The sequence below is a fragment of the Neophocaena asiaeorientalis genome, unplaced genomic scaffold (assembly GCF_003031525.2).
Source record: "Neophocaena asiaeorientalis asiaeorientalis breed wild unplaced genomic scaffold, Neophocaena_asiaeorientalis_V1.1 scaffold150, whole genome shotgun sequence".
NCBI classification, from domain to species: Eukaryota; Metazoa; Chordata; class Mammalia; order Artiodactyla; family Phocoenidae; genus Neophocaena; species Neophocaena asiaeorientalis.
In genome coordinates this window covers 4,288,479-4,306,462 of record NW_020176571.1, presented here as the reverse complement: position 1 = coordinate 4,306,462, position 17,984 = coordinate 4,288,479, and the positions used below count along the sequence as shown (strand labels likewise).

Genomic DNA, 17,984 nt, shown 5'->3' with positions numbered 1-17,984 from the left:
AAGAGGAAAAGATGCGGACGAATCTGCCGGAGCTGATCTTCAGGCTGTAAAAACAAGGCGGCAGTCAGCTGACGGTTCCTGCACCGCGGCTGGTTGACAGCGCCGGGAGTGCGGACGGCAGGAGACTCGGAACAAGGGGAGGTGAGCCCGCGACCCGAGCGAGGAAGCCCCCTCAGACCGAAACCCTCTAACCGGGGGCTGTTCCCCTCACTCGGCCGTGGCTTCTCGGCCCTTTGTCTGCCCTCCCTTCCCTGACTCATTTAAGCCTCAGAACCTCCACTCGACTGGCTGCATGAGTTCGGTTCATCTCTCCTCCTCGCATCCCATAATTGTACGGAAACCTTGCTTGATTTCAGCCCTGCTGTTAATAACAGCTCGGGGAGAGAGCTAAAGTATCAATTTGTTAAAACACAATAAGGCTAAAGGTTGAACCAACTGAAACCAGAGCTAATGGTTTTTGTTTGCCGAAAATTATGACTCGAAACAAGATGAGACCATGAGCCCCTATTTCCGTAATTTTCAGTTCCCTGCACAATGTTTTTTTACTGTCTTTGCCTGCATCGTGTGTGCTCATTTAGCAGCCTTTGATTTTTTTAATTGATATGTTCTTATAGAGCTTCCTGTTATTGTTTATTATTTTTACCAGCTTCCATTTATCGGTCATCTTAAGTTTGTCGGATGCTTCCGTATTTATTATATGATTAAGCCTAATGACAGTCCTACAAGTTAAAAGGTTTCCTGGGGCCTAGCTCAGCTGAGATGTGGCCAAGGAAAGAAGGGCAGTGAGCGTGTGCTAGGCAAAGGAAAAACATTCAGAAAGGTTGGGAGTGGAAAGAGAGGTTTGGTATTGAAAGAAGTTTAGTATGGCTGGAAAATAAAGTTTTTGGATTTGTGTGTTGGAGACGACGGGGTGCAGGTGCTGAAATAAGAGTTTGGAGGTATAAGCAGGGGCGTGGTAAGCTCCGTTAACGAGTTTGCATTGTATCCTGAGTCCTACAAGGAATGTCATAGAAAGATTTTAAGCAGACGAGCAACATGGTCAGATATGCATTTGAAAACGATTGCTGTGACTTCAGTGTAGAGAATAGTGTGAGAACTGATTTGACGGGGAAATGCCTGGGGACAGGAGTCCAGTTAGGAGGCTAATAAGTAAATCTTCAGTTGTATTCTTTTTGACTAGATTTTCTTCTTTATGAATAGTGTCCACTTTGCCTTGTGGGCTGTCCTGTACTTTCCACTTTCTGTGTATCTTTTTCCTTCATGGAAATCTTTCCAGCACCATCTCCCTTCTCTCCACCCCCAATCAGATCTCATACCCACCACCTCTAAGCTCTTCAAGATGAATTGTTGGTCCCTGATCTGTTTCTTTGACTTTGTATTCACCAGCTGTTTCATGAACTGTATCCACCCACCATGCGTCTGTTCCTAAGAATCCTCTCTGTTCTTCTCTCCATGATCCTTACCTGTTCCTGAGAACTCTGCCTAGGAATGCTAAGTATTTTGTGGGCATAATTTTTTTCTTAAATGAAGTTTAGAAGAACCTTTTCCTTAAACAAAGAAGCATTTTGTTTTCATCATGAAGATGAAAATGCAGGGATAAACGTAGGGAAATAGAATAATCAGCTCAGAGTCACACAAATAAAACCTGAGTGGGGGAACATCTTAGAAGTGGAACAGCAATAATGAAACATCGTGGTTTTTTTAAATGGACTTATAACCCGCTGAGTTTTTTTGTTGTTGTTAGTGCTATAGAAATCCTGCCAAAGAAGATGAAGAAAAACAGAGAAAGGTTCTGCAACAGAGAGAGGGAATTTGTGTATGAATTCAAAGTGGGAAGTCAGTGCTTAGAACTGAGGGTGCCTCTCAAATTTCCTGTTCAAGAGAATGCCAGTCATTTACATGGCCGTCTGATGCTGCTGCATGATTTACCATGCTTTATAGAAAAAGGTGAGGATTGATTTCTTTGAAAATATCACTTCGTTATTTTCCTATAGTCTCTGTCATTAGAAGTCTTATATTAGAAAACATAAACCTAAGAAGCATCGGAAACAACCACAAAATGTGAAGCTTTCAAGAATAAAAAGGTTCCCCAGACCTTTGTTTTATGGAGTGTTTTTTTCTGTATCCCTTGTAATTGTTTATTAGGCATTTTAGTATAAAAATTAAATTTAAATTAAATATGAAAAGTTACAGAGTCTGGATTAGAACTCTTAACCTCTTAATGTAGTTGGATGGATTCATAAGGTGTGTCAGCTGTCACTAGCTATGTGCTAGATGCGTTGCCCTTTTAATGATTCGGTCCTCAATTCCTGAGATGTCATGGGAGAGAAGGGGTACCTGTCTTTCAACAATCTTTGCTCACCTAAATTAATTCCATAAAGTCATTAATAAAGTGTGTATTAAACCACGTTAAAAGGTCTGTGTTCTGTCTACAGATGAGGGAAAATGTTTTAATTGAGAATATGTTGGATCATAGAAGGTCGAAGCTACAAGGGAACATAGAAACTTTCTAGCACAATCTCACTGTACAGATAAGGAAACTGGTACCTAGAAAGGTTAAATTATTTGCCCAACGCAATGATTCTCAAAAATTGTTCTCTGATCAGCAGCTACAGTATCACTTGAGAACTTGTTAGAAATGTGGATTATTGGGCAGGCTCCACCCAATTCCCTTTGAATCAGGAACTCTGGGAGTACATGCAGCAGTCTGTTCCAGTAAGCTCTTCAGGGAACTCTGATGCATCTTAACGCCCGAGAACCTCTGGTCCAAAGTTATATAATGACAGAGCCAAGACCAGAACCCAGGTGTCCTGGTTTCTATGCCAGTGCTCTTCAGTCAGTCTTTTTTTTTTCTTTAAAGCGGCATAAAGCAACAAATATGTATTATCTCGTCCTTACCGTTACTGTCGTTCAGGGATGCAGGTGCAACCTAGCCGGGTGCCTCTGACTCAGGGTTTCTCATGGGGTTGCAGCCATACCATCAGTCAGGGCTACAGTCTCATCTGAAGGCTCTACTGACAGGATTGTTTCCAAGATCCCTTGTGAGGTTGTCGTCAGGCCTTGTCATGTGGGCCTCTTCATAGGGTCACCTCAGGACCTGCAGCTGGCCTCCACCAGGGCCAGCAACCTAAGAGAGTGAGGGAGCAAGGGCCCAAGATGAAAGCCATGGTCTTCTTATATCCTCAAAGCAGTCTCTGTATAGTTGGAATTGTAGGTCATCTGAAATAAATCAGTTTTAATATGCTAATCACTCAATTTCTCTCTCAGATTCAAAGACTGTAACAATATATACCCTTGAAAGTTAAATAGGAAACTCATTTAAATACAGAAACCTTTAGCCGCTCTAAATCTGTAGGAGGTCTTTATGTGCTTTTCCCTACTCACTTTCAGATAAAGAATCAGGCTTAAGAAATTAACATTTAAAATTTTTTTTAAGATTTGTTTTTGATGTGGACCATTTTTAAAGTCTTATTGAATTTGTTACATTATTGCTTCTGTTTTATGTTTTGGTTTTTTGGCCGTGAGTAATGTGGGATCTTAGCTCCCCAACCAGGGATTAACCCACACCCCCTGCATTGGAAGGCTTAACCACTGGACGGCCAGGGAAGTCCCAACATTTTAAATTAGTATCAGGGTTGTATATCAGAGTTAAGAATTTTGACCATTCAGTAACCTGTGATTGTAAAGAAGAATAATTGTGAGGTTAGTTAAATGATCCCCTAAGCTGATTTTATTTTAGTTTGACATTCTCTTAAGGGTTGAGGGTATTCTCATTGTCTCATTCTGTTAAGACACTATTTTAGTTAGACATTCTGTTAAGCATGATAAAATAAAGTTTGACATTGGAATGCTTAGCCAGGTAAAATGTTCCCTCTTTATGTGTACTGACAATGGTATTTGTTGTCCCTGTTACAGACTTAAAAGAAGCTCTGAGCCAGTTTATCGAAGAAGAATCCCTCAAAGATTATGACAGAGATGCTGAAGCAGCCCTGGAAGCTGTGAAGTCAGGTGAAGTAGATTTACATCAGCTGGCAAGTACATGGGCCAAAGCTTATGCGGAGGTAAAAAAAAATAGATCACATTGTAAATTTTGAGGATATTCTGAACTTTGATGAAGATTTCTTTCCTTACAGCTTTATTGAGATGTAGCTGACGTGCAACATCGTGTAAGCTTGAGGCATACAGCATAGTGCTTTGATTTACACACATCACGAAGTGATTATCACAAATTTAGGGAACATCCATCCTCTCACATAGATACAAAATTAAAGAAATAGAAAATGAAATGCTTTTTTTGTGCGGAGAACGCTTAGGATTTACTCTCAACAACTTTCGTATATACCCTAAGGCAGTGTTAATTATATTTATTACGTTGTACATTACATGCCTCGTACTTATTATAACTGGAAGTTTGCATCTTTTGATTGCAGTCATCCAGTTTCCCCTTCCCCCATCCCCAGCCTCAGTTAACTGCAAATCTGATCTCTTTTCCTGTGATTTTGTTTGTTTGTTTTTAAAGTATAGTGATGGAGGAGACAGAGAAGTCCAGATGGGCCTGGATGTGGAGTAGTTTCTCCACAGGCCCTTACTCAGTGCCCATTCCTCTCGGCTGTCACAGTCCCCTTTTTAGGGTCACCTCTCCTGAGGGAATATGGCGCGAATTAGGTCAAACAAGAACTCCGTTCAGTGCTTCTCGTGTACGTAGCTTCTGCCTATTCACAAGGCTCCCTCTAGGCTGGGTTTTAAATTGATGCTGAAAATTATGTAGTGAGCAGACCTGGTTCATGGGGTTTCCAAATGTCTGGTGTTACGTAGGGCCCAGCAGATCCCCGTGATTTGGCCCTGGCTCCTTCCTGCAAACCTTCAGCCCGAGCCTGATGTGAATTTGGAACAAGGCTTAAGTCACATGGGCTGGTTATCATTTCTAGAGCAGTGCCGGGGTCTAGAGATGTAGAGCAGTTACGAGAATGCGGGTTCAGGTTTTCAGAGGCGTGGGGTAGATGAAATCCGCCTTCTAGATTCAGCTGGTCTTCTGAAACTCTTCTCTCCTGATCTGGCAGCCGATGAAGTATAAGTGAAAGGAAACAAGGGGAGAAGTTTACCCTATTGACCCAGTTCAAAATACCTGTTTCTGTCATTTATCCATTTGTTTTATTTAAGGTAAATTATTACTTAGTCCTGTCACAGATTCCAGTTTTTGACATTTTCACTTTGAAAAGGGAAGAATTTAGATGATTCTTTTTTATAGATGTCTGTCTGCAAAGATCAATAATAGAAAAAATATTTCCACTTTTGCCTTTAAATTGTATGACCTTTGACAGGGGACTTGCCAGCATGCCAGTTTCCTCCCCTGGAGAGCACTGTGTGTGTCAGATGTGCTGGCACGGCGCACGTCTGGGGACAGGCGTCTGTCCCCTGGATGGATTTGTGTGTGTGCTTGGGGTATCTCCATTCTGCCTCTCTGCATGTTTCTCTTTTTCTTGTTTATTGGTGTTTACTCAGCCCCTTTATCATTTTGATAGCTACTGTTTTCATACACTTTAAAACATGCTTACATTTTATAAAGAAAACAATACTTGCAAAGTTCAGAGTAAGAAAATTGCAAATGCACATCTTGATATAAAATCCTGTGCATGAATTGGGTTTTCAAGGTCAGTGTTATTGCATAGGTAACCTCATTCTCTAAATATATAGCCTACAAAACCTTTCGTAGCAATATATTAATAATGGAAAGCCTCTTCTGATTATATAATTAATATATGCAAGTTATTCTGTTATGCAGCACCTTAGAATACAAAGTAAAGGTCTTCAGAAGTCCCACTCTGCCAAAACAGCCCCTTTGAGCGTGTTTGGGTTTCACAGAAATGGGATCTCAGCCTACTCACCACTTTTTTTAAAATTTTTATTGTGGGCACTTCCTATTTCTTCCTCCACATTAACGCCTTCCCCTTACCCCTGCCTCCAGGTAACCCACATTAACAACTTAGTTGACATCTTTCTGTATTTTTTTGTATATTCAGATAATCCTATGTAACCTATATACACATATATAGATGGAGGGTCTTTCTGTCCTTTGATGTACAGAAATGGAATCATAATATATGCACTTCTCTAGTAGTGTGTTAAATAAAAATACTACATCAGGATTTAAGACTGTTCGTGTCTCATCTCGTAGACCACATTAGAGCATGCAAGACCCGAGGAGCCCAGCTGGGATGAAGATTTCGCAGACGTGTACCATGACCTAATCCATTCTCCTGCCTCTGAAACTCTCCTAAATTTGGAACACAATTACTTTGTTAGTATCTCAGAACTGATTGGCGAAAGAGATGTGGAGCTGAAAAAATTACGAGAGAGGTATTTCAGAGTTCTTGCATTATCATAATTAAATGTTACGTCATCAAATGTTGATGGGCTGCAGAACAGCTTGTTCTCATTTTGTTATAAAATGGAAGAATAGAATAAAAAGAATCTTTAACCTTAGAAATTAATTTTCTTATGCGTTTAAATCTGTCATTTCATCTGGGAAGATGAGGTCCTCATAGGTTTATAGAACTTCTCCAGTGATTTACCTAAACAATTACGGTGGTCTTATCTATTCTTAGTTCTAATAAGAGGAATAGCTCACCTCTTTTGAAGGTCTGCTTTGTTCCAGGCACTGTGCAAAGTGCTTTGGATGCTGTCTTAGTTCAGGCTGCTGTTGGGAAAAAAAAATACCACAGACTGGGTGGCTTAAACAACAGAAATTGATTTCTCACCGTCTGGAGGCTGGGTAGTCCGAGATCAAGGTGCCAGCAGACTCCGTGTCTGCTGAGGACCCGCTGCCTGGCTTGCAGACCGTGCCTTCTTAATGTCGCTCACATGGCGTTTCCTCAGTGCGGGCTCCTGGTGTGTTGCTCGTAGACAGACAGCTGTATCACCTCTTCTTCTAGGCACTAATTCCATCAGGACGGCTCCAAACTCTTGAGCTCACCTAAACCTACTTACCTCCCAAAGGCCCCACCTCCGGATACCATCGCATTGAGGGTTAGGGTTTCAACATATGAATTCTGGGGAGATACAAACATGCAGTCCATAACCGATGCCCTGTCTCACTTGATCTCTTAGCACAATCCTACTGTTATCATCCCCATTTTACTGAGCCAAAAATTTGATTTTCTTCTAGTTCTTTATTATGTAGACAATAATATCGTGAACATATTTTAAGAATGAAATAGAGATTAGATTTTTTTAAATATGTAAGAGTATAATTACCTAACAATAACGAATTACCTTCTGTTGAACTACATTTGTTTGATTTTTCCTACCAGGGCTTCAAATAATATAATCTTCATCTCATTCTGAATCTGTCCTTGGATCTCAGGTCTTCTGGGACTGCACTCATTCTGCCCATCTAGGTGTATTAGAAAATGCCCAGCCTGGCTCTCTGTAGTTCATGTCAGTAGCCATCACTCCTGCTTTCATTCAGCTGGTGAGCTGCTCTAAACTGTGGTCGACTTTGCTGCCTGCTCACTCCACCTCCCAGAAAATCTCATCTCTGGCCATCAATATTCTACAATTGTTTTTTTTCTAAATTGGAAGAAGATTCTCATTCCACAAAACTCTTCAGTTTTGGGGAATCTGAATTAACATACTAATTATCTGCATTTACTGGTACTTCATATACATTTTCTGTCGTGGAACGGTTTTTCATCAGGGGTTTGTTTTGGTTTATGTTATTTTTTGAAATGTCCTTTGGCCAGACTTCTTGATGGGGCTTTGCTTTTTCCCACCTAAACGTATAAACGTTATTTGAATACATTTATTTTAAGAACAGTTTTATAGTTTCTTTTTCACAAGTCCAAACTGGTAGCTTAAAAAATAAAAATAAGCTATGTTCCCTTTAAGGTAGGTAATATTTTTTGCAAAGGTGAACAGTATAACTAAAGGTGAGTTGGAGTTCATTGATGGAAGTTCACCCACAATTTTGGTGCTTAATTCATTTATCTAATTCATGAGCAGAAGTGACACCTTTTCTCATTTCTCCTTTCATTTTAATTCCATTTTACATTTTTAAAATAACTTTTCTCAGTACAGCATCAATAGTTATAATGATCTTCTTCCCTAAGTTTGTTCGAGATAATATACAAGTTGTCAGAATCACCCCACCAGACATACTGAGCCAATAGATAGTATTTCATCTGAAAAATAATAAAATTTTCTTTGATCTTAATCATAGAAAAAATATATTGTATCATTAACTATTTGCACTTCTAAAACATTTAGGGTGAAATAAATGTTCGTGAAATTTTATTTGTTGAATTTTTATTTATTGGTCTTCTTTTTCCTCACTGGAAATTTGCTTCTTTTAGCAAATCAGATTCAAGATATTTCTTTGAAACTTAAAAGTGGCAATGATACTCTTTATCCACTAGAGGGAATATGTGTAATATAAAATATTAATATGTTTGTATCGAAGTTTATATTTATTAATGCTTAGTAGTTATTTCTGTTTTAAATAACAATCTTACTTGCAAGCACATCCTTCACCTGACCTCTAGTAGTTATTAAAAAATTAATGGGGTCACCTGCCCACTTATAGTTAAGTAGGAATTAAGTGATATTGAATATTTAATACTAGAAGGTATACATAGAAATGTATAGAAGTATTACATATGAATGAGTTTCATTTATCATATACATGTAAGTATCTTAATCAGTTGTTATAAATAAGTATAAGTTCTCTTTTAAGAGCAATTTACTTAAATTGACTAGAATGATAGTAAAATCCTTTTAGTTCATGTCTGTGTTTCGTTGTTTACAAGTTTGTTTGAAATATGTTTCAGAACAAATTTTTTAAATACATTTTTATTAGAAGATAATTTTAATGAGCTTACTAAAATATAATACACATACAGAAAAGGCAATAAACAATAGGTGTACAGCTCCGTACATTTTCACAAAGTAAGTGCACCCATGTGCTCATCTCCCAGATCAAGAAATGATTTCCAGCCCTACAGAAGGCTCCCTCCTGCCCATCCGGCAGTCACCACCCATTTCCCCCGTAAATAACCATTATCTGAACTTCTAACACCACTGATTAGTTTTTCCCGTAGAGAAAACCATTCTTAATTTCTGCATGTTTATTTGGATAAATGAAGAAGACTAAAATGTATCTTCAGAATGTATTTCATATTCCTCTAAAAAGGGAACCCTGTGACTTAATACCAGCTTGATTCTTAGAACCTAACTGGCAGCTTCTGGTTATAATATAAAGTACCTTTTGAAGTCACTTTAACTCATGTTCAAATAAAAAGAAGATGTATTTTTTTTTTTTTTTTCGGTAAGCGGGCCTCTCACTGCTGTGGCCTCTCCCATTGCGGAGCACAGGCTCCGGACGCGCAGGCTCAGCGGCCATGGCTCACGGGCCCAGCCGCTGCGCGGCATGTGGGATCTTCCCGGACCGGGGCACGAACCCGCGTCCCCTGCATCGGCAGGCGGACTCCCAACCGCTGCGCCACCGGGGAAGCCCAAAGAAGATGTATTTAAGCTGGAATTGCAGAGTATCTTCTTAGTGTAAATCTGCAGCCTCTTAAATATTAGCCATGGAAGTTGAAAGATCACCTAGATTTTGAATGCTTTCATTTGTGCACTAAACTTAGATTCCAATTTAGCTGCACAAATGACGTTGTTGATATTATATGACATTATCATCATTATTTCCACAGCTCCATTGGCAAGGCTTCAAAGTGCCTTCCAGGTAATATAGTTGCCCTAACTGGACATAGTCCTAGAAAACAAAAATTTTCTTTTGACTTTGTAGAGGTTGTTCAATAAATCCAGAGTGGTTGTATTAAAAATTTGATGAATACATCTGATCTGCTTTATTTATGGTTCAGACAAGGCATTGAAATGGAAAAAGTGATGCAGGAACTGGGAAAATCACTGACAGATCAAGATGTAAATTCACTGGCTGCTCAGCATTTCGAATCCCAGCAGGTGAGTGAGGTATAATGACGTTTGGATTGCATTTTCCACTTATTTATTTTTGTAAAAGAAGTAGTTAGTCAGTGTACTGTCTCTTTTTAGGACTTGGAAAATAAATGGTCCAATGAATTAAAACAGTCGACTGCCATTCAAAAGCAAGAGTATCAGGAATGGGTGATGAAACTTCATCAAGACCTAAAAAACCCCAAAAACAGCTCTCTCAGGTATTAATCGGGTGTTGTTTTTATTAGATGAAGGTCATTGTCAGTAATAGTTTGTATTTATTGTAAAACTGGACCTTTTTAGTTGTAGATATTTTTAAGTTGCCGGTGAAAATTCAAGATAATTTATACTTCCTGTAACACCTTTCATTTTATAGACTTGATGTGGATGATTTGCGGGGTGGGGCGGGTAACTGGCTGTTTTACAGTAGTGATTTCCCTGCTAGAACTTAGCCGTAAATCTTGTGGGTGTGTATACCTAAATACCGCCATCACTGTCTCTTGTTTCCTTAAGTTGGTTTCCTTTCAGTGCAATGCACACTGGTCGACTGCACCTTAAATGCCAAGCACTCTTTAAGCAGAAGAGCAAAAAAAAAGACAACTGCCCATGTTAGCTTATATTCTAGAGACACTGACCTGTGAATAAAACAGTACTGTACAGAATGATGTGTGCAGTAACAGAAGCATGTACAAGGTACCAAAACAGTCTAGAGGACTTGCCATAAGTCACAATTTGTGTGGTGCCTTATGGCCTAAATACATTGTGTTTCATGGGTTGCCCTAGAGCTCGACAGTGCCTGTTCTTTCCTGGCTGTGTACTCACCTTTGAGAATTTCTTCTTTCAAATCCTAAAGTATATCCGGTTGGGAATATATTTAGTACAGCATAATAATCCTGTTTCCAGCATCTTCTAGTGTATGCTATAAACATTGAGATATTGCCCCTTATTTGTCTAATGTCATTCTCCCCCACCTGTCTTGCCTTGAAGACAAAAACCATGTCTGTTCTTCTGCTGTTGTATACCCGGATCTTTGTCAAGTGTCTAGGTCTTGACACAGGCATATAAATAAATATTGATGGGATGGGTGTAAACCAGGCAGATGGATGGATTATCATTAAACTATTTACCTGACACAGTCTGTATCATCTCTTATTATAATCTGTCATTTGTGTTGTAGTTTTCGCCGGGCCAACACCTTAGAAATATTTAAACAATTTTTTATAATTAGAAATGGGATAACCTCCTGGACACTAACATATATATATACCCCTCATTTCAAGTGAAAATAGTGCTGAACACAATACAAAGGGACAGGTGAGGCGACAGACAGGCTGGGAACACTGTTCTGTGTACTATAAGGTCCAATGGTGTTTCTCAAATTGCTGGTTGCAGTCTGCCAGGGACCATGCTGGATACTTTACTTTCCAATTGGACTTTTAAAAATGACAATAAAATGGAATGGAATTGAATGGAACAGAACTGAGTAGAATAGACTAGGGAAAAAAATGTCAGCACGTTACTCATGTGTGCATTGAGCCACAATGTGAAATACGTACTCTATACTGTGGTCAGAAAAGTAGGAAGTCATCAACCTATGGACGCTAAGAAAGCCCCTTGCTACAAAAATTATCTCCTGCTTTGCTACTCTAGTTTCAGAAATTCATTCTATAGGATCAATTCCTTTGTGTAAATACTGGCCTCTAGCTGCTGCTGCTTTAAAAACCAAATATTCCTGGGAAAGAGTATCTTCACTGTGATTGGATTAGCTTGCTTTCCTTTTTGATAGAGATTTCCTTGGGGAGCAGAAACCTGTTTTCAACATAACTACGTATAGAACTCCTGTATGAGATTGATCCATTTAAAAATTTTATTTGTTTACTTATTTTTTTAACATCTTTATTGGAGTATAATTGCTTTACAATGGTGTGTTAGTTGCTGCTGTATAACAAAGTGAATCAGCTGTACATATACATATATCCCCATATCTCCTCCCTCTTGTGTCTCCCTCCCACCCTCCCTACCCCACCCCTCTAGGTGATCACAGAGCACCGAGCTGATCTCCCTGTGCTATGCAGCTGCTTCCCACTGGCTATCTGTTTTACATTTGGTAGTGTATATATGTCCGTTTTTGCCCTTTTGTTTAAAGTCAGGTCTATTGAAGGATAAATTACATAAAGTAAAAGTCACTTGTTTTAGGTTTACATTTTGATGAGTTTTGACAAACTTAATTAGTCATGAAACCATCACTGCAATCAAGACATAGCATTTCCTTTTTATACCTTTATATTAACCCCCCTTCCCCCTGCCCAGCTTGTGGCAACCTGCTCTGATTTCTGTCCCTGTAATTTTGATTTTTACAGAATGTCATATAAATGGAATCAAACTGTATGTAGCAGTTTGTGTCTTGCTTCCTTCACTTGACATAACGCTTTTGAGACTCATTCATGTTGTTGCATTTATGAGTGGTTCTTCCCTTTTTATTGCTCTGTTATTCTTTGTTTATCCATTCACTCAGTGGTGGACATTCAAAGTATTTCGGCAATTATAAATAAAGCGGCTATAAACATTCACATACTGGTCTTTCTATAGACATATGTTTATAATTTTCTTATGTAAATACCTAGGAGTGGGATTGCTGGAAAACATGGGAAGTAAAATCCATGGCTTAATTTTATAAGATGCTGGTTCTCCAAAGTGGCTGTACCATCTTGCACTCCCAGCACCACTGTGGGAGGGTCCCAGGGGCTCCTCACCCTCGTCAGCACCTGGTGTTGATATCTAGCAATTCTAGTAGGTTTTGTAGTGGTGTCTCATTGTGGTTTTACTTTGCATTTCCCGGACGGCTACTAACATTGAACATTTTTTCACGTGCTGATCTTCTATCCATACCTCTTCTTTTTTTTTTTCCATTATTATTATTGAGCTGTGAAAGTTCTCTATATATTCTGGATACAGGTCTATCATCAGATATGTGTTTTACAAATATTTTCTCTCACCCTGTGGCTTGTTGTTTCATTTTCTTAATTGTTTCTTTTGAAGAGCAAAGTTTTTCATTTTAATTAAGTGCAATTTATCAATTTTTAAATGGTTTGTTTCTTATCTCAGTTATCATTGCCTAATTCAAGATCACAAAGATTTTCTCCTAGAAATTTTATAGTTCCAACTTATACACGTAACTTATGATGTATTATTTCATATATATTATATGTAAATTTAAATATATCCACTCTGAAATAGTAAATAAATACATCCACAATATATATATATGTTGGTCTGTAACGTTGTTTTTCTTATAGTATCTTCATGTGGTTTTGACATCAGGGTAATGGTGGCTCAGGGTAATGGTGGCATCATAAAATGATGGGGGGTCGGCTGATGAGCCTGTCAAAGGAATTGACGTCTGTGATCATCAAACTGATAACATGTTTTATTTCTAGTACTTCCCTCTTCGCCGAAATTCCTTATCTGTCCTTGTGTGTTGTTTTACACTAAATCTTTCAGCGTATTAGTCATAGTTATTTGAAAGTCCCTTCCTTTTAGCCCCAGTATCTGGGTCATCTCTAAGTCTGTTGCTGTTGATTGCTTTCTCTCTTGACAGTGGGTTATTTATTTATTTATTTTCGCTTGCTTTGTTGGGTCTTTCCCCCTCTCTGTTTCTCTCTCTCTTTTTTAAACTGAATGCTGGCTGTTGTGTGTATTAGAAAAGAAGAGACTGAGGTCAACAGTACTTATGCCCAGAAATGAGCAGGCCGTTAACGTGAAGGTTATGGAAATTTAGTCAGCAGTCGGGCTGTGTTTGGTTTCTGCTCTTCAGTCCACCATAGGCTTCATTTTCTACAGCAGTGCACTGCTGCCACTTTGTATTGAGAGTAGGGCTTTGGCTTCTAGACTGTTCTCCTCTGTCATCCTGCTCCACCCTCAGCTTTCAGTAGCCTTTGCAGGCCTGTGCCACAGCAGGAGGTCCCCGTGTGTGCTGTTGCTCTGCCCACCCGCCAGCAGCAGACTGACGTTGTTGTAACTTGATGCCAGGCTCCTGGTCGGCGGGTGGGAGGCGGGTCTCTGTGGTCTTTGTCCAGCTTCAGTCTTAGCCTGAGTCCAGCAGATCTGGGCCTTGGGCTTGGGGCACTCTTAGCACATCTGCCCATGCCACCGAGTGGGCTGTCTCTTCGCTTGTCCTGCCCCCAAGGTTTTCTTGGAGGCGCCTGGTGGAGGCCCACAGGAAAGAGTTTGCAAGAGCATATGCAAAGTCCCCCGGTGCCTGGAGCTCATAGCTGTTCTAAATGGACATGCTAGCCCATACTTGACCTTCAAGAATTTGTTAAAATTTTAGCTGATTTTTTCTTACCCTCTTACATACATTACAGCAACCTATTTCTGCTGTGCTCTGCCCAAACTGAAAGCTATCTGTGTGTCCTGTCTCTCCTTCTAAAGCATGTCACGCTTTAGAATTCAGCTTCTTGGTTGCCTTGTTACCTCGAATCTCTGATGAGCTCCAGGAAAGTTATGATCTTATAGGTAATCTGAGCTTTTCTTGCTGTTAGCATGGGAACATCATTGTCTTGTGGCTTTCTGTGTCCTAAGCTGAGGATATTTTATTAATATAAATTTATATGGATTTACTTTGGGGTTTAAATTTGCCATCTTTACTAATGAAGTCAACCAGTGATGCTAATGAGACTGTTTGGATTTACCCCAAAAATGTAGTCAGGGGAGTGGATGACTGTTCCAGACTTACACCATCTTCAGCTCACCATGAAATTTGAATTGAGCAGTTGTACAGTTCTGGCGCCTCCACGGAAGCCTTTTCCGGAAGCGCAAGGGCAGAGTAGAGCAAAGAGAGAAGTCCTTTAATGGGAGACCGTTGGTGGTGAAAAAACAGGAAACGGTAAAACAACAAAAAAAAGAGAGGATATGAATACATCAAAACGAACTACATCTTTTTTTATTATTTGACATTTATTTGACATTTTAATTTTTAATTTTCATTTCTATCACTTCACTTATTTTCTAGTTTCGCCAGCCCTAAGGCTGATACAGGATATACTAAAATGTCATTTTAAACATGTTAATGTTAGTCACTTCATTTAATCATTCTCTTAGGCTACTAAGACATATTAAATGATGACATATTATTGATATTGTAATGACTAAAAAAATATGCATCACTTACTGAAAGAAATAACCAAAGAAATGAAAGAATAAGTAGGAATTTTACAACCTGCGTTAATGATCTTACTTGTCCCCATGGATAAAGGGTAAATTTAGGAATAAATTAAGTGCTGCTTTCTGCTGTTTCATCTCATTTAACTGTAAAGCTTTCTTTCCTTTAGGAAACGTTTTTGGCAAACATACAAAAAAGAAAAAAAAGCATATCAATAATTTTTTCAATTTCAGTGAGGAAATTAAAGTTCAACCAAGTCAGCTCAGAGAATCCGCTGAAGCAAATGGAAGGATTTATGAGGAACAGAGAAAGTTAGAAGAAAGTTTTACCATTCACTTAGGTAAGTATATTAATTTTTTGCAGTCACAATTTATTGTAACCTGTGAAACTTTTTTTAATGCTGTAAGAGAAAAATCCCTAGCGTGTGAGTAGAATATACCCAGGTTCTTTTTATTAAAAATTGTGTTCTGCTCCAAGAAAGCCTATAGTTTATTGGCTATAAGTTTTCTATTTTAGCTCATGTATTATTTCTCTGCAAATAGAAAGATGCAATGTTAATAGTTATTCAAATAGAAAATTGCAAAAGGCCCATTTTAATTATTCGTAGCACAGATGTATCTGGATTCTTGCCACAGAGATTTGCCTCCTGCCCAGCTGGCTTTCTGCAGCTGTCTAAGTATCTTTCTGGGCTTGTTGCCTACCCCCAGGAGCCCAGTTGAAGACCATGCATAACCTGAGGTTGCTGAGAGCAGATATGCTGGATTTCTGTAAGCACAAGAGGAGCCACCGAAGCGGTGTGAAGCTCCACCGACTCCAGACAGCGCTGTCGCTTTACTCCACGTCCCTCTGTGGCCTGGTGTTGCTAGTGGATAACCGAATCAATTCATATAGTGGTATTAAAAGAGGTAAGTTAACATTATGCATATTTATGCCATTAAAGTTCTCCATTTAATGCCATTCTAAAAAGAAAGGAATTAGTGAAAAACTTTAAAAAAGGCTTGAGTCACCCCAGTATTCAAGTAGACCAAACAGCACACATACCCAGACACTGCCATTTGAGGTTTGTTTCATACTTTAGCAGGCCTAGGGTGCTTCAGGGTGTTTCATTTTTCTTCAAATTCTATCACATTGTAGATAATACTCTTACAGGATCCTTGTTTCAAGGTATAACAAAAAGAATAATCAAGATATAAATGTATTTTTCAAAAAGGAGCAGATCCTGACTCAGTGAATTTTAGTTCATCCATTTATCCTTTTTTTCTTTCTTTTTTTAAATAACCTATTTCTTAAATATGCTAGGTAAAATTCTACTTTCCCTCTTAGTACAATTAACTTTTTATGATTATTTAAAAATTTTTAATATATAAAGTATATTCAAATGTATAACTTTTTAAAAGAAGCTTGAATAGAGTTTATTTTCTATTATAAATAAAAGAACCTTATATTTCTTAGCACTTTTGGGGACTGGATTATGATCAAAGTATATATTATTTAAAGAAGGTTTGGACTTATATTAAAATCTCCTTGCCTATTAATTGTTTACTCTTCTGGGCGATTGAGAGATTAAGTTTCTGATCAAAACCAAATTGTTGTCCCCTAACTTGGTAAGACATAATTATTGAAAGGACAAGTATGAGAAGTCATCCTTGTGAATGCTGTATTCTCTTGCTGCTAGATCTCATTGTCTGTAAGTAAATACTAAATACTTGATACTTCACCTTTAGAAGTTCGTAACTGTGTTGGCTCCCTTAGATTTCGCCACAGTTTGCCAAGAATGCACTGACTTTCATTTTCCCCGAATTGAAGAGCAGCTGGAGGTTGTCCAGCAGGTGGTACTTTACGCCAGAACCCAGCGCAGGAGCAAGCTGAAAGAATCACACGGTCAGTGAAACTCAGAGTTTTAAAAATTTCTCTTTCAGGATGTTCTGTCCCTAAGCACTCTCCTAGCATATGGGCCATCTGAAGTAGAGAAAGTTCTATCGGTGGGAAGATGCAAGAAAGAAATTAAGAACAAAACTCAGGGTCTTTAGAAGCTTGAATTCTGTTCTTAATTTCCTTGTTTGTGTGATTTTGTTCAAGATCCTTAGAAAAACTGTTTTTAAAATTCAATTCCATAGTTATACTTGAAGTAGGCACTCAGTGGAAAGTTGGTGATCTTTTGATCCAAGTTCTGTATCTCCGAAATGGATATAATTAGTACTATAACGGACATTGAAATCATAGGGTAAATAGCCCAAAATACACACTTTTTGTGTGTTCCATCTTTGATCCACTTAGGTAGCACGAAGTCAGTTACAGGAATTGGTTTTGGTTGTTCTTTTAAAAAATTACTACATTTAGAATTATGTCCTGCTTTTTCTATGTTTATCCACAATCTGAACATCCTTCTAGGAAATTTACTGGAAGATGATTTTAAAGCTATGGAGGAAGTTCATGGCATTTTTCTTCAGAAGATTTCTATTTATGCATAAGGAGGCCTTAGGGAAGACATAAAAGAAAACGCTCTGACTCAAATTATGGAGTAGTTCTGCTATCTTTAATTGAAAAATGAAAGTTTAAAAAGTAGTCTTTTTAAAAATTATATTGGTGCCGTAAGTCTGTTTAGTTAGGAGCTAAATATAAGGGTAGTATTCATTTAAAAATATACATAGGGTGTGTTTTTCTTATTTTTCTGACATTTCATATTATGTCACAGGCATAAAATTAGAATACGTGCTCCTATCTGGCTTGAGTGCATACTCCGTGTTTTATTATTTCTTATGGAAACTTGATGTCTTGCGCAGGAAATGAAATACGGCAGGGCTTTAAACGGTTGCTGGTCAGACCTTTAAATCTACTTCTGGGACTTTGGATG

At 38.6% G+C, this 17,984-nt stretch overlaps 1 protein-coding gene across 3 annotated transcripts in view; it reads left to right on the top strand.

The window, feature by feature from the left end:
• The first annotated feature begins 57 nt into the window (after nucleotides 1-57).
• Nucleotides 58-17,984, top strand: part of FERRY3 (FERRY endosomal RAB5 effector complex subunit 3) — a 37,813-nt gene continuing 19,886 nt past the window's right edge. For 2 of the 3 annotated variants that reach the window (XM_024733490.1, XM_024733491.1), the window contains exons 1-9: nucleotides 58-141; nucleotides 1,745-1,947; nucleotides 3,916-4,061; nucleotides 6,176-6,357; nucleotides 9,879-9,978; nucleotides 10,069-10,190; nucleotides 15,364-15,470; nucleotides 15,838-16,035; nucleotides 16,883-17,011. In XM_024733490.1, coding sequence (XP_024589258.1) covers nucleotides 1,770-1,947; nucleotides 3,916-4,061; nucleotides 6,176-6,357; nucleotides 9,879-9,978; nucleotides 10,069-10,190; nucleotides 15,364-15,470; nucleotides 15,838-16,035; nucleotides 16,883-17,011 — 1,162 coding nt within the window. In that variant the 5' untranslated portion in view covers nucleotides 58-141; nucleotides 1,745-1,769. Of the gene's footprint in view, nucleotides 142-1,744; nucleotides 1,948-3,915; nucleotides 4,062-6,175; nucleotides 6,358-9,878; nucleotides 9,979-10,068; nucleotides 10,191-15,363; nucleotides 15,471-15,837; nucleotides 16,036-16,882; nucleotides 17,012-17,984 lie in introns of those variants that run through there. The other variant, XM_024733492.1, reaches the window with a different exon arrangement.